General features: G+C 40.3%; 1 protein-coding gene across 7 annotated transcripts in view; it reads right to left on the bottom strand.

The window, feature by feature from the left end:
- kat7b (K(lysine) acetyltransferase 7b) overlaps positions 1-16,030 on the bottom strand; it is a 90,776-nt gene that overhangs the window by 40,858 nt on the left and 33,888 nt on the right. For 4 of the 7 annotated variants that reach the window (XM_072487134.1, XM_072487135.1, XM_072487132.1 and 1 more), the window contains 5 exons: positions 14,038-14,277; positions 10,662-10,744; positions 8,742-8,831; positions 3,369-3,467; positions 250-360 (listed from right to left, as the gene is read on the bottom strand). In XM_072487134.1, the coding sequence (XP_072343235.1) occupies positions 250-360; positions 3,369-3,467; positions 8,742-8,831; positions 10,662-10,744; positions 14,038-14,277 (623 nt within the window). The remainder of the gene's footprint in view (positions 1-249; positions 361-3,368; positions 3,468-8,741; positions 8,832-10,661; positions 10,745-14,037; positions 14,278-16,030) is intronic. The other 3 variants (XM_072487136.1, XM_072487138.1, XM_072487139.1) reach the window with 3 other exon arrangements.

The raw sequence follows: 16,030 nt of genomic DNA, 5'->3' as shown, positions 1-16,030 counted from the left end.
CATGGCTGATCTTTTGTGGACTCAGCTCCACTTTCCGGCCCGAACACCATAACCCTTAATCCCTTTATTCTTCAAAATACTATCTATTCTATTATTTATTGATAGGTAATATTTTTTGGATTTCTGGATGGATAATTAAGTGAAATGGAATTGAATATGAATGCATATTATTGAACACCATTTTTACATCCACAACAATCTTTCTACTTTAACAGTGCCATGGATAAAGCACATGATAAACTGACATACCAGATCCTCGGAGGCTCGTGCTTGAGCTTTCCGGAATAATTCCAAGTCAAAATCAGATGTAAGGTTGTCCAAGAGTGGCTCTCTCGTGCTTCCGTGTATCTGTCTGTGCTCCTGTGGGTTTAAGAACCACACAAATATTCCACGCATAATTAACAGTCATCAAAACGGGTACAATATTAATATTTAAGTAGTATAAATAGCTGAATTCTGAAACGCTACAAAGTTTCAGCAAAGCATCTTTGATACACCGATAAATATAGTCTAAACAATATGCTCCACAACCAAGGTTGTTAAGTTAATAATTAAGTTGACACTGCCAATGTTACGCAATTTTGTTTTATATACATGAGAACCAGAATTCGGAGTAGTAGATTTTATTAGGCAAGAGTATTCAGGGATATAGAATCAAGGCAGATGAATCAAAATGACTTCATGATTTACCCGAATAGCAGAACAGACTTACAAAGTTAAACGGCCTATGTTCTTACTCACAAACGGGCTTCCTTAAGTTTTGATAGATATATTCGTTCGAAAGAATTTGAAGACCGGCCATGTCACAAATATCCATACATATGAAAATTTTGCAGTAGCAAATTTACCACCATACTTGGGATACTGATTGCTCATGCACAAACAGAACAAAAGCAGCTGATTAAACATGCTTTTCAGCTATTTTGCTCAGTTTAATTTGGAGTTCCCCACCCCTTTCAGTCATTTAATGTTTTTATAGGTCTAGGTACGTGAACAAATCCATTATTCTTGGAAAATGAATGAACAGCTGCAGATAGATGTTTATTATATTGTGCCTATTTGTGTTCTCCTCATAGCTTGCATTTCCACCGAGCTTTGCATCGTCATCAGACTTGGATGCATCACCTTCTGTCTCTTTGCCTAAATCATTAATATAGATTGTGACTCTTTGCCTGAATCATTAATATAGATTGTAAGTAGCTGATCCTTGCTTGCCAACTTAAAAATGCCCTAGTTACCTCTATCTGTTTCCTGCCTGTTTTTAAAAAATAAATGTCGAGGGTAGGTGGATTGGCAGCACGGTAGCATTGTGGATAGCACAAATGCTTCACAGCTCCAGGGTCCCAGGTTCGATTCCAGCTTGGGTCACTGTCTGTGCGGAGTCTGCACATCCTCCCCGTGTGTGCGTGGGTTTCCTCCGGGTGCTCCGGTTTCCTCCCACAGTCCAAAGATGTGCGGGTTAGGTGGGTTGGCCATGATAAATTGCCCTTAGTGTCCAAAATTGCCCTTAGTGTTGGGTGGGGTTACTGGGTTATGGGGATAGGATGGACGTGTGGACCTTGGGTAGGGTGCTCTTTCCAAGAGCCGGTGCAGACTCGATGGGCCAAATGGCCTCCTTCTGCACTGTAAATTCTATGATTCTATACCCAATTCATTTTTTCCAATTAAGGGCAATTTAGCGTGGCCAATTCATCTCCCCTGTACATATTTTGGGTTGTGGGGGCGAAACCCACGCAAACACGGGGAATGTGCAAACTCCATATGGACAGTGATCCGGAGCCGGGATAGAACCTGGGACCTCGGTGCCGTGAGGCAGCAGTACTAACCACTGCGCCACTGTGATGCCCTCTTGTTTCCTGCCTGTGAACCAATCATTTGTCTATGCCAACATAGCCTCAAAACTCAAAATTCTGAAATCTCCCTCAGTAATGCCGAGCAGGTGCCGGATATGTGGTATCTGGGGCTTTTCACAGTAACTTCACTGCAGTATTAATGTAAGCCTACTTGTGACAATTAAAGATTATAAAAAATGCTAAAGTAAATTCTTCAAACAAGATTTCCATTTTGTAAAACCATGTTGACGTGCTCTAATTATATTATGCTTTCTAAGTGCATTAAGTCTTCCTTAATAATGGCTTATTTTCCTACCAGTATTTGTTAAGCGTATATCTTTAAACCAGCCAACTGGATCAACAATCAAGTACATAAAATCATCCAAACTTATAAAGAAAGAACTTCTTGCCTTGAACTTCTTAGTAGTTGGAATTACAAATCAGGGAAACCTTTTTAGAATGTTTTCCAATTCAAGTCAAAAAGTAGTGTAATAGGGAAGGGAAAAAGAAACAGGGGATGAGATAGATATGTTCAAAAATGGCTTTGTGTAAAAATAAATGTGTTTATTTTGTAATATTTCACCTTAAAAAGCACTTGAGTAGCTTTATTATTGCAATCTTACTGTTTATTTCAGTAAAATGTATGAGCAGGATACTTGGGAAGAAAGGAATAACTTGTCCATGCAGCCTCAACTTACCCAGGACTGCAAATTAGCTGAAGCTCAATACACCAAAAATCTGTTCTTTATATTCACATTTGATCTAAATTTGATAGCTGACTTTTATTTTTTCGCGCCACCAAAGAACTTAGTAAATGAAACGTAGCCTGGTTGGCATCATTATGATTATGCCAACACTAATCAAGTTCAAAAATAAACACACGTCACACTGGTTCCATGGTTAGTAATGTTCAGGAAATGCTTGTACGAAATTGCAGCCATGACCTGTTGGGGCAGCACGGTAGCATTGTGGATAGCACAATTGCTTCACAGCTCCAGGGTCCCAGGTTCGATTCCGGCTTAGGTCACTGTCTGTGCAAAGTCTGCACATCCTCCCCGTGTGTGCGTGGGTTTCCTCCGGGTGCTCCGGTTTCCACCCACAGTCCAGAGATCTGCAGGTTAGGTGGAATAGCCATGGAAAATTGCCCTTAGTGTTGGGTGGGGTTACGGGGATAGGGTGGAGGTGTTGACCTTGGGTAGGGTGCTCTTTCCAAGAGCCGATGCAGACTCGATAGGCCGAATGGCCTCCTTCTGCACTGTATATTCTATGATAAGAATTGTGAGGATAAAGATGTATTATCTGTTCTACACTGCAGATTTTCTGGTCTAAATGGAAGAGAGCCATGAGGAAATATTTGGAAATTGACAGATTGTAAGCATAGTGCTATAATTAAGGTAGCCGCTGTGATCGCTCTGGCTAGGATTAATGTCACAGTATCTACATTTTGTACAAGATGATCTTCACCCCAGCAAGAAATAGATTCAGCTATCACCTGAAGAAATAAAATCTGTCAGGCAACTTTTACAGAAATCTTACCATATATTTTTCTTTTTGCTCTTTGGTCAATCCCGAATTCCTTTTCTTTCGAAGTTCTGTCACCTTTTCCTTGTATCTCAACTGTTTCTCTGTTGGAGCCTGAAAATATGAGGTACATTTTAGTGCATTCCTTATCCAACTAGTCTAAAATTACCAAAAATAAAAATTTACAGTGCGCATGTTACTGGAGACATGGAAAATAGGAGTAGGCCATTTGGTCCCTCATGCCTGATCCACCATTTAATATGATCATGGCTGATCCTATGCCTCAATGCCACACTCCCACTCTCTCCCCATACTCTTGATGCCTCTCGTGTCTAGAAATCTATTTCCTTCTTAAATATATTCAGTGACTTGGCCTCCACAGCCTTCCCTGGTACACAATTCCACAGGTTCACCACCCTGTACAAAACTTTCTCACCTCAGTCCTGAACCTCTTATCCCATATCGTGAGACTGTGATCACTTGTTCAAGATCCCCTTCCCATTCCTCCAGCCAGGAGGACCATCATCCCTGTATCCAGTCTGTCTAGTCCTGTCAGAATCTTACACTATTGGAAAAAATGAACCTGTTGAACCTTGCACAGGTAATTTGAGAAAAAACTGCGAGCACAAGGAAAAAGCGCAGCCATTCAACTTAACTGTCTTATGTCCTTCCTGCAATAAAGCTTCAAATACCCAACAACTGTTTTTTAGTTCTTTGATTTAATACGCTATTTAGTTTGCAAATACATCTTCCAATCTAATTTCCAATTTTTCCCCTTCCTTGAGACAATGGTCTACCTTATCACAAATTTCTCTTTTGCTAATTTTCTTTATCTTTGCTGCGAAAATAAACTTGATTCTGAACTGTCTCAATTTGCAATGTGTAAACTAGGACATTGCAACAGCCTAGACCATTTACGAACAAATCCAATTGGTAAACAGGAACTGCTGAATGTTACTAATTACTGTTTAGCTTCATGCAAACTGAAGTAAATTGGAAATTGAATCCTTCCTAATGAAACTGGAAGTAGACTGAAAATTCTATAAAATTTTGGTAGAACAAAATTTTCCTGTTCTTCAAATAGTACATGGGATCTTTTAAACCCACCTGCAGTGCAGAAAGAGCCTTAGTTTAACCCAAAAAGATTGCACCGACAGTGAATCAGTCCCTCAGCTCTCCATTGAAGTGGCGCCTTATAAGATGTGCTCAAGTCTCTGGACTGGGATTGAACCAACAACCTTCTGTTTTGGAGACAAAAATGCTACCAACTAAACCAAGTCTGACACAATGTCACCTGCTGCGGTCTGTAAACTTATTTAAAACAATGATCCCCCAAGATCAAGTCCCTGCATTGTTGCAATAGTTTGAACAGTCACAAATACACATGCCAACTGTTCAAGATTTCAGCTTATTGCTGCACCCTCTACTGGCAGGCATGGAAGATTATAGCAACTAATACAAACTCAAGGCCATTGTTCGATGATCCACAAGAAATATTTTCTTCCAATCCTAACTCAAACCAATGGAATTTTTAAACTTAAAACGAATGCTGGTTTTTCTCCACTTGCCCACTGAACTTCATGTTACACACTTTCCTTTGATTTCTATGTGGAAGGACAGTTTATAATTTTATTTTGTTCTTTCTTCATTCCTCCAACCCCCACCCCACCCTCAGACAAAGGGCTAGAAAGTCTTTAGATTAACGGTAACATTCAAAACACCGAGCGGGATTTTTCAGCCCGAAACCGAAGAGCATCACAGGGAAATTTAGAGAACTATTATCAAAGACTCTCCAAATTTTCCTGTCCCATCTACAATGATAGCCACCAGTGTCAGAGCTGCAAAATCCTGGCCATTGACATGTGTGTTTCTTTAATGATGGTTGATATCCCTTTTACTTCTAGCATTTGCTGTTTTATTCCCTATATGTTAACCTGACATGTGAAGACCGGAGCTTCTCTTTAGATTTAAAATATCAAATCTAATCATTAGATCTTTAGTTCCATTTAACTAAATTTAAATTTGTTTTATTTTAAAAACATCAAGTGATTGCAACATTATAATTGTATTGTTCTGGTCAGCGGTGCTGCAAGGTTAATTCTGCATTGCCTAACTGTACTGTGACAGCATTACTCCACCTTTAATTTCCCTATTCATTCAATTTGCAAACAGCTTTTAGTCTTATTTATCAAAAATTACTACATCCTGATGATCCTCAAGTTCCTGCAAAGTTTTCAAATTTACCACCACTTAAAAACTGATTTACTTTACTACTCCGTTCTCCACTTCACTGAAAATAACCCATCACCCCGATTGAATTCTCGTGTAACTAATGTGTAAACATGAGGTCAGCTCGATATCCATGAGTAAATCATACTTCCAAAGCTAAATAAACCCCAAGTTATATCAAAATATAGCTATACATCCAGGTTTAATTTTTTACATGATATGCATCCTCACATTAAGAAATGTCCATCTTTGTGCTTTCCTAATTACCCTCAAAGATTGTCAGGAAAGGAATTAACATGTAGCCAAAGCTTTGCGCATTTGCAACAACCCATGAGCAGTTGCTATGACTTCTACTGACGGAACATGACCTCTTTGATAAGCCATTTTCATTGTAACTCCTTCTCCTATCAGCTTAATATACATTTGTGTGAGCCTCCCTGACCCACTGGCTGCAAGCCCCACTGACAGGTACCACCCATTCAACATATTATCTCCTCTCAATCTGCTCTCTAAGCGGGATGCATTTCCAATTCTCATGTCAATCTCAAATCAATTTAATTTCCCCCCACATTTAGGTGACCATTAGCAGCTCCACTGGCTCCAATTCACAATACACTCCTTGTTGGAAGTAACCCCAATAAAATAATCTTCTTGTCCACCATAAACACCAACCTTGCCCATTGGATTGGCTTTATTTCCCTTCACCCAACCGTTGGCTGGACTATGTTTCAATCCATCCCCCTATGTCAACTTAATTTCCTGTTCCTCGGTATCTGCAGCCTTTCCCTCCATTGATCCATTTATATCAATATTCACTCCTTGTTGAATAGATTTTCCATCATTAGCAACCTCCCTTCTCCCCCTTTTCACCCCTCTCCTCTCTCCCCCTCTTTTCCCAGGTTCGCCCCCACTTATACTCTTCATTGGTTCAATCTGTGCACCTTCCAACCCATCCCCTTGAACCCTTGACCCTCTCCTGTCCTCTTTGGCCCCAAACGTTCAATCCATCCCTGCTCGTTCATCCTTTTCTTATCTGGCCACCTTGTTTTCCTTCTTTATCCTCTTCTTCATCCCCATCTCACTCACCTTCTCTTCTCTCCCACCCTTACCTCCTCCTGGAATCATCCACAAAGCAATCAACTAAGGATGGCAGGTTTTGTTCCCTCAAGAACATCAGTGAACCATTTGGGGTTTTATGTGAGACAAAACACGATGCTAACTTTAAATCGACAGTCGGAGCTTAGGGCCTCTGCACATGCGCTGGCCGGGAAGTGGCCATATATGTGCAGTTTGGCTTTCTCGTGTTCCCGTTTTCTGCGTGTGCGTCAGCCAGAGAATGGTCACCCATGTGGAGTTAGTGGTTTCTCTCATCTTCAGGCCGGAAACCAGCCCTGCACCCATGTGCAGTTTGTTTCTTTAGTTCTTTAGGTGAGAACCGGCCAAAGTGACCTGAAGAGGAATGCCTCAAGAGGTATCTCATGGAGCAGGAGATGGGAGGGAGACAGGGGAGAAAAGTTCCAAATAAAGACGATCTTAAACTAAGGAAAAGGGCAGAAACAGGCTCCAGTAGAACTCCCATATAACGGAGAAGGGCAGAGATCAGAAACAAATACCGTCAAGTAAAGATGAGAAAAAAGCACAGAGCAATAAGCTTTGAATTAAAGAGCGCGCTGTGGGAGCAAACGTGAAGCAAATTGGGCTCGAGAGAAGTCTGAAGATCCAAGAGAGTAGGTGAAGATTGATGACTTGTAAAGGCAAAGATACCCTTTTTGGATAAGTGGTGTTCTGTTTGACACCGTCAAAGACGAAAGTGTGCTTGGAAGGCGAAGTTTGAGTGTACGCAGATTTCCAGAGGAAAGGAATCTCAGGTGAGATCGAAACCCTAGAGGTGCATCCTGGCTGAGGATGTCTCAGTGGAAGCGACATTCAAAGATAATTCTACGGCAAGCTCTTCAATTGCGGAGATTGGAAACACTCAACGGAGATTCAGTGATACGTGGTGGCTCACAGTGTAATAAGCATCTGGATGGGTTGTTCAGCAATCCATAAAATCTGCTATGGTCACACCTGTCATTTACTTTGGAGAGTATAAGATAGATATAATATATTGTTATATCTTTCCGAATTTGTATGCATCTGCAAAAAGATATCTGCATAGAAGGAATAGTAAATATTTGAATCATTTTATTGTGTTTGTATTGAGATATCTCTATCCTGTGTGTCTGGTGTAATATAGCTCATTTATCTTGTTTAATAAATGTTTCATATTTTTTTTAAAAAAAGTTTAGAGTACCCAATTCATTTTTTCCAATTAAGGGACAATTTAGCATGGCTAATCCACCTACCCTGCACAGCTTTGGGTCGCGGGGATGAAACCCAAGCAAACACGGGAGAATGTGCAAACTCCACACGGTCAGTGACCCAGGGCCCGGATCGAACCTGGGACCTCTGCGCCGTGAGGCAGCAGTGCTAACCACTGTGGCACCGTGCTGCCTAAATGTTTCGTTCATCAGTAGATTCCTGTGAATTTGTTCAGTAATTTAACTGCACGGTTTAAAAATACTGTTAAAGATCTATCAAGCCTGGTTTCATGTTGGAATCTGACTTGTCCAGTATTGTCAGCTGCAATTGCAACATATGACAATATAACAGCTTCAGGGTCACTTTTACTTTACAAATAATTTTGCTGAATTTGGGGATTTGAATAATTCTCTGAATTATTCGTCCAGTACTCCAGTAACGTTAAATTTAATTGGTTAAGGGACAGCATGGTGGCGCAATGGTTAGCATTGCTGCCTCACGGCGCCGAGGTCCCAGATTCGATCCCGGCTCTCGGTCACTGTCCGTGTGGAGTTTGCACATTCTCCCCGTGTTTGCGTGGGTTTCTCCCCCACAACCCAATGATGTGCAAGGTAGGTGGATTGGCCATGCTAATTGCCCCTTAATTGAAAAAATGAATTGGGTACTCTAAATTTATTGAAATTTTTTTATAAATTGGTTATGCATCTCACTACTATTTGTGGAACCGTGCTGAGAGCAAATTGGCTACTTAACAGCACTGGCCTGAAAAAATAATTGTCTGTCCTTAAGAAGTGAAAGACACAATGTAAATGCAGTTCTTTCTTAATATTTCCAATTGTTGCGATAATTTGAACTTGCCTGATGCCTGGTTGCATGTCTGTTGTTTTCGTCTTGTCTCTGTGATAATGCTCTGTCATCAATCTGTCTTTCACGTTGCTGAGCTCTAACCTGCAAAGGACCGCCAGAAAATTAGCAGTTAACCTCTACAAATCCCAGAAACAACCAGATTAATGTAAGTGCAGCAAGTTGGGCATAAGGCCGAGTAACTGGTATCTAAATATTTTATCAAACAGCCTGAATCAGAATTAATATCAGCAAACTTTAATAGGATTTTAGATCTCAACTCTTCTTTAATTACTGAAGCTCAATGATTTTTTTTAAATGAAGCCCATTCAGATTCTGCTGGACACAAACATACACAGCACAGAAAAGGGCCATGCAGCTACTCTGTGAACTTAGATCTACATGTTCATCTATAACAAACATCTTCATTTTTCTCCCTTCACCACCTCCACACTGTTGACTGAGTTAGAAAGGTTGAACTACGGAACAGTTCGGAGAAACTAAAGTAAAATTATTGATATTATATTAATTTGATTAGCTTCCCTGTGCCAGGCCCAAACCATTACTGGTTTCTCCAATTGTGCTTCCAGTTCTCTCATTTAAGAAGTCAGACTTTGGACAGTACTGGTAGTGGTTCTCCCAGCTCTGGAAAGGTGGATTCCAAAAGTGTTAGTGTAGATTTAGTTATGTTTCTATCATTGATTCAAAAGCAGCGTTATAAATCTGGCTGAACAGTTGATGTTTATCATGTGAACATACACCTGAAAGATTATTCTAGCACACAACTCTTTATCAACAGCTATTTAAGCATCAAGAACTTTTTATTTAGCACTCATGACCTTGCATAACATGGATAATTTGGCACAAGTGCAAGCATGAACTCTCAAATCATTTTATGGCACAGTGCATGGGCACCACAATAAGTTATTTAAGATTTTATTGTAGAGCAAGAGAAAAATATGTATGACTGAAATGAGGTCCATAATTTTTCAGCTATTCATCATTGTGTGCTCTGTCTGAAGGGCAGGTCCTTGGTTCATTGCAGATGCTTCATCCCGAGCCCTTCGTATTTTTCTTTAAATTAGTGGTGGTTTGCCTTTGGGAGATGTTGTGGCACCCCTGCCTCTGAGCCAGAAGCTCCAGCTTCGAGTTCCACTCCAGGACTTGATGGTCAAGGAAAGTCTGTCCATAATGTGGTTCAACAGGTTGATTATAAACCTGCAAATCCTTCCAAATACATCTACTGCAGGCAGTTAAGAGTAGCACAGTCTCGTGGTCAGCCATGCTTGATGTGGATAGACGCCCTTCAGGTTATAGCCTCTGCCAACAAATTAGCAACCTGTTCCAGGAAAACTAATCATGGAAACAGACACAAACGTTTTCTTTGCCTGCCTTATGTGTCACTAGATGAAGAAAAGGCTCAAAGTCTACGGTTTGCCAATGCCCTCCCCTCTCAGCAGCAGGGTGAAGAAGCACGTCCCAAGTCTATCATCACCAGAACAGGAATTGAACCCGCACTGTCGGTGTTATTCTGAACCACATACTAACCATCTAGCCAGCTGAACTAACTAGCCACCAGTTTCAGCATATGCATATGTAAACAATACACAATAAAATCAATTTTGGAAGAAATGCCACTGTTTCACGCTTACTGGTCACCATGGCTTCAAACTAGACTTTACTGATATGTGTTTAAAACCCATCATTTTAATTGCGCTAACCACAAAATAATGGCATGTACAATCACAAGGCAATCTCAAAACTAGCAGCAGAGGGTGAAAGAGGTTTTTTATGTGAAATGTTGGGCAAGGTGGTTACAATAATTAACTTCCCAATACCTGCCTCCCACATCTAACAAAAAAGGAGGTTAAGAGTAATCTGAAGTAGAGTCGATATCTGGATATGTTTCAAAATATAATGTAGAGTCTACATTACCTTACATTCGTCTGCAGAGAGATTATGGTACAATGGGCAGCCAGATATGGAAAAGTGCCTTTCATGTTTCCCAGTCAAATGACCTATGTTTAACCAGATAAGATAATCACATGATAAACAAGACTATATCTCAAAACATATTGCAGAATTTCTTTACCCATGTGGTCAATTTTGGATCCATTTTTAAATAAAAAAGTGTATAAGCATTCCAATTCCAGAAGTAATCATTTTGCTTCCGTTTCCCCATTTAGGACATACTGCACATACATTGTTACTGTGCAGCATGACCACTCATGAAAGCAAGTGTCGCCAAGAAGTGTACAAAATAAAAAATGCTGGGAAACTCAGCAGGTCAAGCAACATCCAAGGAAAGAGAAACAGAATTAACATATCAAGTCCATTATGACTCTTTTACATGTTCCGAAGAGTCATATTGGACTCGAAATGGTAACTCTAATTCCCTCTCCATAGATGCTGCCAGAACGTATGGAGTCTTTCCACCACCTTGTTTTTATTTCAGATCGCCAGCATCCGCAGTACTTAGCTTTTCTCTAAAATAAAAAAAAAAGGCTAATCTCCTTGATTAAGTCACATCAAACATTCGGCTGAACCAAATTCACGCAGCCAACTTCAGTCTAGGATGACTTGCATACTGCGCATAAAAAACTATTTGCAGGCTGAGTTCTCGAGGAATCGCAGCATAGAGAATTTGGAGACCAAAACTAACGTATTAACTTTGAACTGTAGCAATGCAGCATTAGAGAAAATGCTGGAAAATCTCGGTAGGTCTGGCAGCATCTGTAGGGAGAGAAAAGAGCTAATGTTTCGAGTCCGATGACTCTTCGTCAAAGCTGAGATTTTCCAGCATTTTTTCTTGTTTCAGATTCCAGCATCCGCAGTAATATGCTTTTATATTAATGCAACATTAGATATTTATATAATCACGAACAATCTTTTTCTGCTTTAAATGTCATTAAACGCATCAGTTTCTCTTCCGTAGGCAGTCTTTTCCAAAAATTTTTGTGGTTCTAATTCCGCCCCCCCCCCCCCCCCCCCCCACCGTGAGTTGGTAATAAATTAGAGCCCCCACCACAAGATTTGAGCGCATAATCCAGTCTGACAACTTGTGTGGAAATACTACATTGCTGAAGATTCCCCCTTTTGGAAAAGATGTTAAATCAAAGCCCTTATCTGTTTGTTCAGGTGACTGTAAAAGATCCAATGAGAATTGAAAAGTAAGGGAATTTGCCAGGTTTCCTTGCTAATATTTATCACTCAACTAATATCAATAAAACCAAATAACTGACCATTTCTCTCCTGATCGTTTGTGGGACATTGTGGAATTAAGGTTAAGCGTGGAATTTTCTGACATTACAACAGCAAGTACATTTCAAAAGTATAACTTGTTTGCAAAGTACTTTGGGATGTCCCAAGGCCAATGCAAGGTCATTCTTGCACTGCAGAACTATTTCTAATTCTAGAATGCCAATTTTTGGTAAAATGAAAATCACACAATTCAGTTCTCCCCTGCAACTATACATCTGTGTTATCTTGTTCCAAAAACACACTTTTGTTGAAAATATAAACAGCTCTATAGAAACCAACATCTAATGAAACGAGAAATATGTGCTGCTAAAAATCCACTAGGTGTCAGCATAGACATCAATATAGATTCTCCAGCTAGAGAACACACAAAAATCAAAAGGAAACCACAAAATGCTCATTAAAATTGTATCCATCCCAAACCCGTTGTTCACTGCCATGATAATCTCCCTAAATTTCTATTTTTTTAAAAAAGCATCACCATATCTCACTCCACGTTTTGTATGTGAATTTTCTTTATATTTGAAATACAGGCCTATGTACTTTTACTGACCAATGGTGAATTCCTAGAGTTCTTAATGTGGCCCATTCTCATGAAGAACTTCTCCTAAGAGGGCTGAGAAGATTTTTTAAAATTGAAAAATAAATCAAACATGGCTATTCGCATTGGTTCCCCTACAGCAGAATTGCCAGAAATATTGGGGCAGCTCCTAGTGCTCTCGAGAATTGGACTTGATGAGGAAGGTGTAGAAGAGTATGGTTTAAAAAGTGCTGGAAACAAAATTTTATGGTTAAATGCAGCAATTCATTTTATTTTCTCTCCAAGCTGATTATGCCAAAAAGGAACTCATAGTAATATCAGTGGTGTGAATATTGAACAAAACAAACATCATTTTGATGACGTTCCTGGTTTACTATTTGGGGGGAAACACACTAATAGAAACCAATGTTCAGTAACAGCCACTTTCCTTTGATTTACTTTTAACTGTGTACGTACGGCCTTATTTTGGTCCTAGATAAAAGGATGCTTATGTAACCAGGCACAAACTCTCATAGGGCAGCATGGTAGCACAGTGATTAGCACAGTTGCTTCACAGTTCCAGGGTCCCAGGTTCGATTCCTGGCTTGGGTCACTGTCTGTGCGGAGTCTGCACGTTCTCCCCGTGTCTGCGTGGGTTTCTTCCGGGTGCTCCAGTTTCCTCCCACAGTCCAAAGATGTGTAGGTTAGGTGGATTGGCCATGCTAAATTGCCCTTAGAGACCAAAAGGGTTAGCTGGGGTTACTGGGATAGGCTGGAAGTATGGGTTTAGGTTGGGTGCTCTTTCCATGGCCAGTGCAGACTTGATGAGCCGAATGCCCTCCTTCTACACTGTACATTCTATGTGATGCCTACTTTCAATTACCTTATAATTGGGGAAGGAGACAGCAAATTATGTACACTTTCTAATTACTCGTTCATCCCAGGTCTTTGTGTTAGAAAGATCTTCTATTGAACGATAGAGTATTTTCAACTTATTTCCTTTGTCGTCCAACTGGAAACAAATCATGTAAACACTAAATTCTCCCTAATCTTCTGGATCAAGCAGTAGTATGCTTTAACAGTTCACACAAGGAGCATGAGCATAGTTCTTACTAGCACCATCTGGAAACAGGGAGAAAGCAGAGACATAAATTTCTAATGCACCTTTCAAGGAGGGGATGGGGTGGGGAGATGGCAAAGAAGGCACAAGGCAGTGATGCAGATCGCAGAGTGAGAACTGAGATATCACCTCCTCCCCAAAGATGGAAAAGAGTAACTTTGGACCGTGGTTGTCTGCTGACACAAAGAGCAACAGCAGTAAAGTTTTGTAAGCAGGTCACATGCCTCCTGTCCAGGTCAGGGAATAGTGCTCAAGAAAACCCAAAGAAAAAGTGAAATCTATCAAAATGGTAGTCTATTGACTGAATATCTGTAATCCAGTTGTTCTCTTCCTACGGTTTTCTAGAAAGTACATTAGTCTATTGACTCGACGATATTCTTCAAATGCTCAGCAAGCATAGACGCATGTCCTACCTAATGAATTGCAACCCGGAGTGGGGCACTTCATATTGAAATTATAACTTTCGTGAAAACGGCGGCGCTTGGGCCTGTGTGAGAGGTCACTTCCAGAGTCTTTCATTGAAGCATCTTTGGCTATGCTCTCATCATGCGATGCATTTGGACTAGAAATGTCAATGTCAGATTCCGAGGATGGAGCATTGCCTGTTGGAGTACGTGGAGGAGACTCATCATGATCGACTGCAGTTTTAGTATCTGAAAGCAGACAGAGAAAAATGGCACAAATTTGTCATAGTGAACTTGTTCAACACATGCCCACATGCCCAATACAACTTGCTGATAGTATACAGGATCTAAAAAATACCTAGTTTTGAAACATTCATGTTGTAGGCACCTTGCATTTCATAATAATAAAACAAAATAAATGCAGTGAATAGGTAATATTATACTTGGGGTTTAAAAGTCATAAGGAAAATAGGATGGGAGGTAACCAGTTGCATGGTTTGGTAAAAGAGCAGGAGATGGAGTTAAGCATGAATTTCATGACAGGAGAGGTAGAGGAGGAGAAAAATGTGCCGAGCATCAACAGCAACTTCTACTTATAAAGCACCTTGTACATAATAAAGCATGCTATGGCACATCACAAGATTATGAAATAAAGTATGACACCGAGCCACTTAAGGAGATATTAGGTCAGATGACCAAAACACTGTCAAACAAGTAGGTTTTAAGAAGCGTCTCAAAAGAGGAAAGTGAGGTAGAGAGGCAGAGAAATGTAGGGAGAATTCCAGAGCTTGGGCCTGAGGCAACTGAAGAGACACTAATGGCAAGTCGATTATAATTGGAAATGGAGACGAGAACCAGTTTTGCAGTGCAAAGATAAAAGAAGGAGAAAATTAAGAAAAGTTTTAATAACGAGAATTCTGTGGCAGGAAATTACATATGAAATAAATACATACACATGCATATTTATATGCCAGGAACTGGGGTTTTGCTGGTAATCCATGCAGGAAGATCTGCAACAGCATCCCAAATTAAAGGAACATTATTCACCTGTCGTGAAAGATTCAGTTTAGCACAATCAAGAATTAGGGTGAGCAGACATGTTTGGTGAGAAAAAAATCATGCAAGTGTTGGAAGACATATAAAAAATGTATTTGAAGCAGACTGAGTAAGTTGTTTGTTCTATTTTTAAAAAGTCAAATACACATTCAGCCACAAAACTTTGACAAGACTGGAGAGGCTGAGAGCATGGAATCATAGAATTTAAAGTGCAGAAGGAGACCATTCGGCCCATCGAGTCTGCACCGGCCCTTGGAAAGAGCACAATACTCAAGCCCACATCTCCACCCTATTCCCGTAACCCAGTAAATCCACCTAACCTTTTTGGGGCACTTGAGGGCAATTTAGCATAGCCAATCCACCTAACCCGCACATCTTTGGACTGTGGGAGAAACCGGATCACCCGGAGGAAACCCACGCAGACACGGGGAGAACATGCAGACTCCACACAGAGAGTGACCCAGACCGGGAATCGAACCTGGCACCCTAGAGCTGTGAAGCAACTGTGCTAACCACTGTGCTACCCTGCTGCCCTTAAACAATGGTTCCATGGTCATCATTATACTTGTAATTCTAGATTTTTTTATTGAATTCAAATTTCATCATCTGCCATGGCGGGATTCAAACCCAGGACCCCATATTGCCCTGTAATGGTGGTATACAATTTGAAAAAAGTTGATGAATTTAAAGTTGATATGTCATTATAGGTGGATATAGTGATGTGTGAAATAGGTTGCAATTAAAAAGCGAAAAAAGAGAAACAGTAACAAACCAATAGAAAAGGTTAGATAAAACACAATGTAAAGGAGAGATTGAGCAACCCGAGAAGGAAATAATCATCACAAACAGAGCTTTGTTGGAGTGCTATATAAGGCTCTTGGGATAATCAAGCCAGTGCTGGATGATTCATCAAAAATATTCAAGAACAAAAGTTCCAGAGGAATAC

The sequence above is a fragment of the Scyliorhinus torazame genome, chromosome 21 (assembly GCF_047496885.1).
Source record: "Scyliorhinus torazame isolate Kashiwa2021f chromosome 21, sScyTor2.1, whole genome shotgun sequence".
NCBI lineage: Eukaryota > Metazoa > Chordata > Chondrichthyes > Carcharhiniformes > Scyliorhinidae > Scyliorhinus > Scyliorhinus torazame.
Note: the sequence above shows the minus strand (reverse complement) of the source record. Positions and strands in the feature narration are given on the sequence as shown.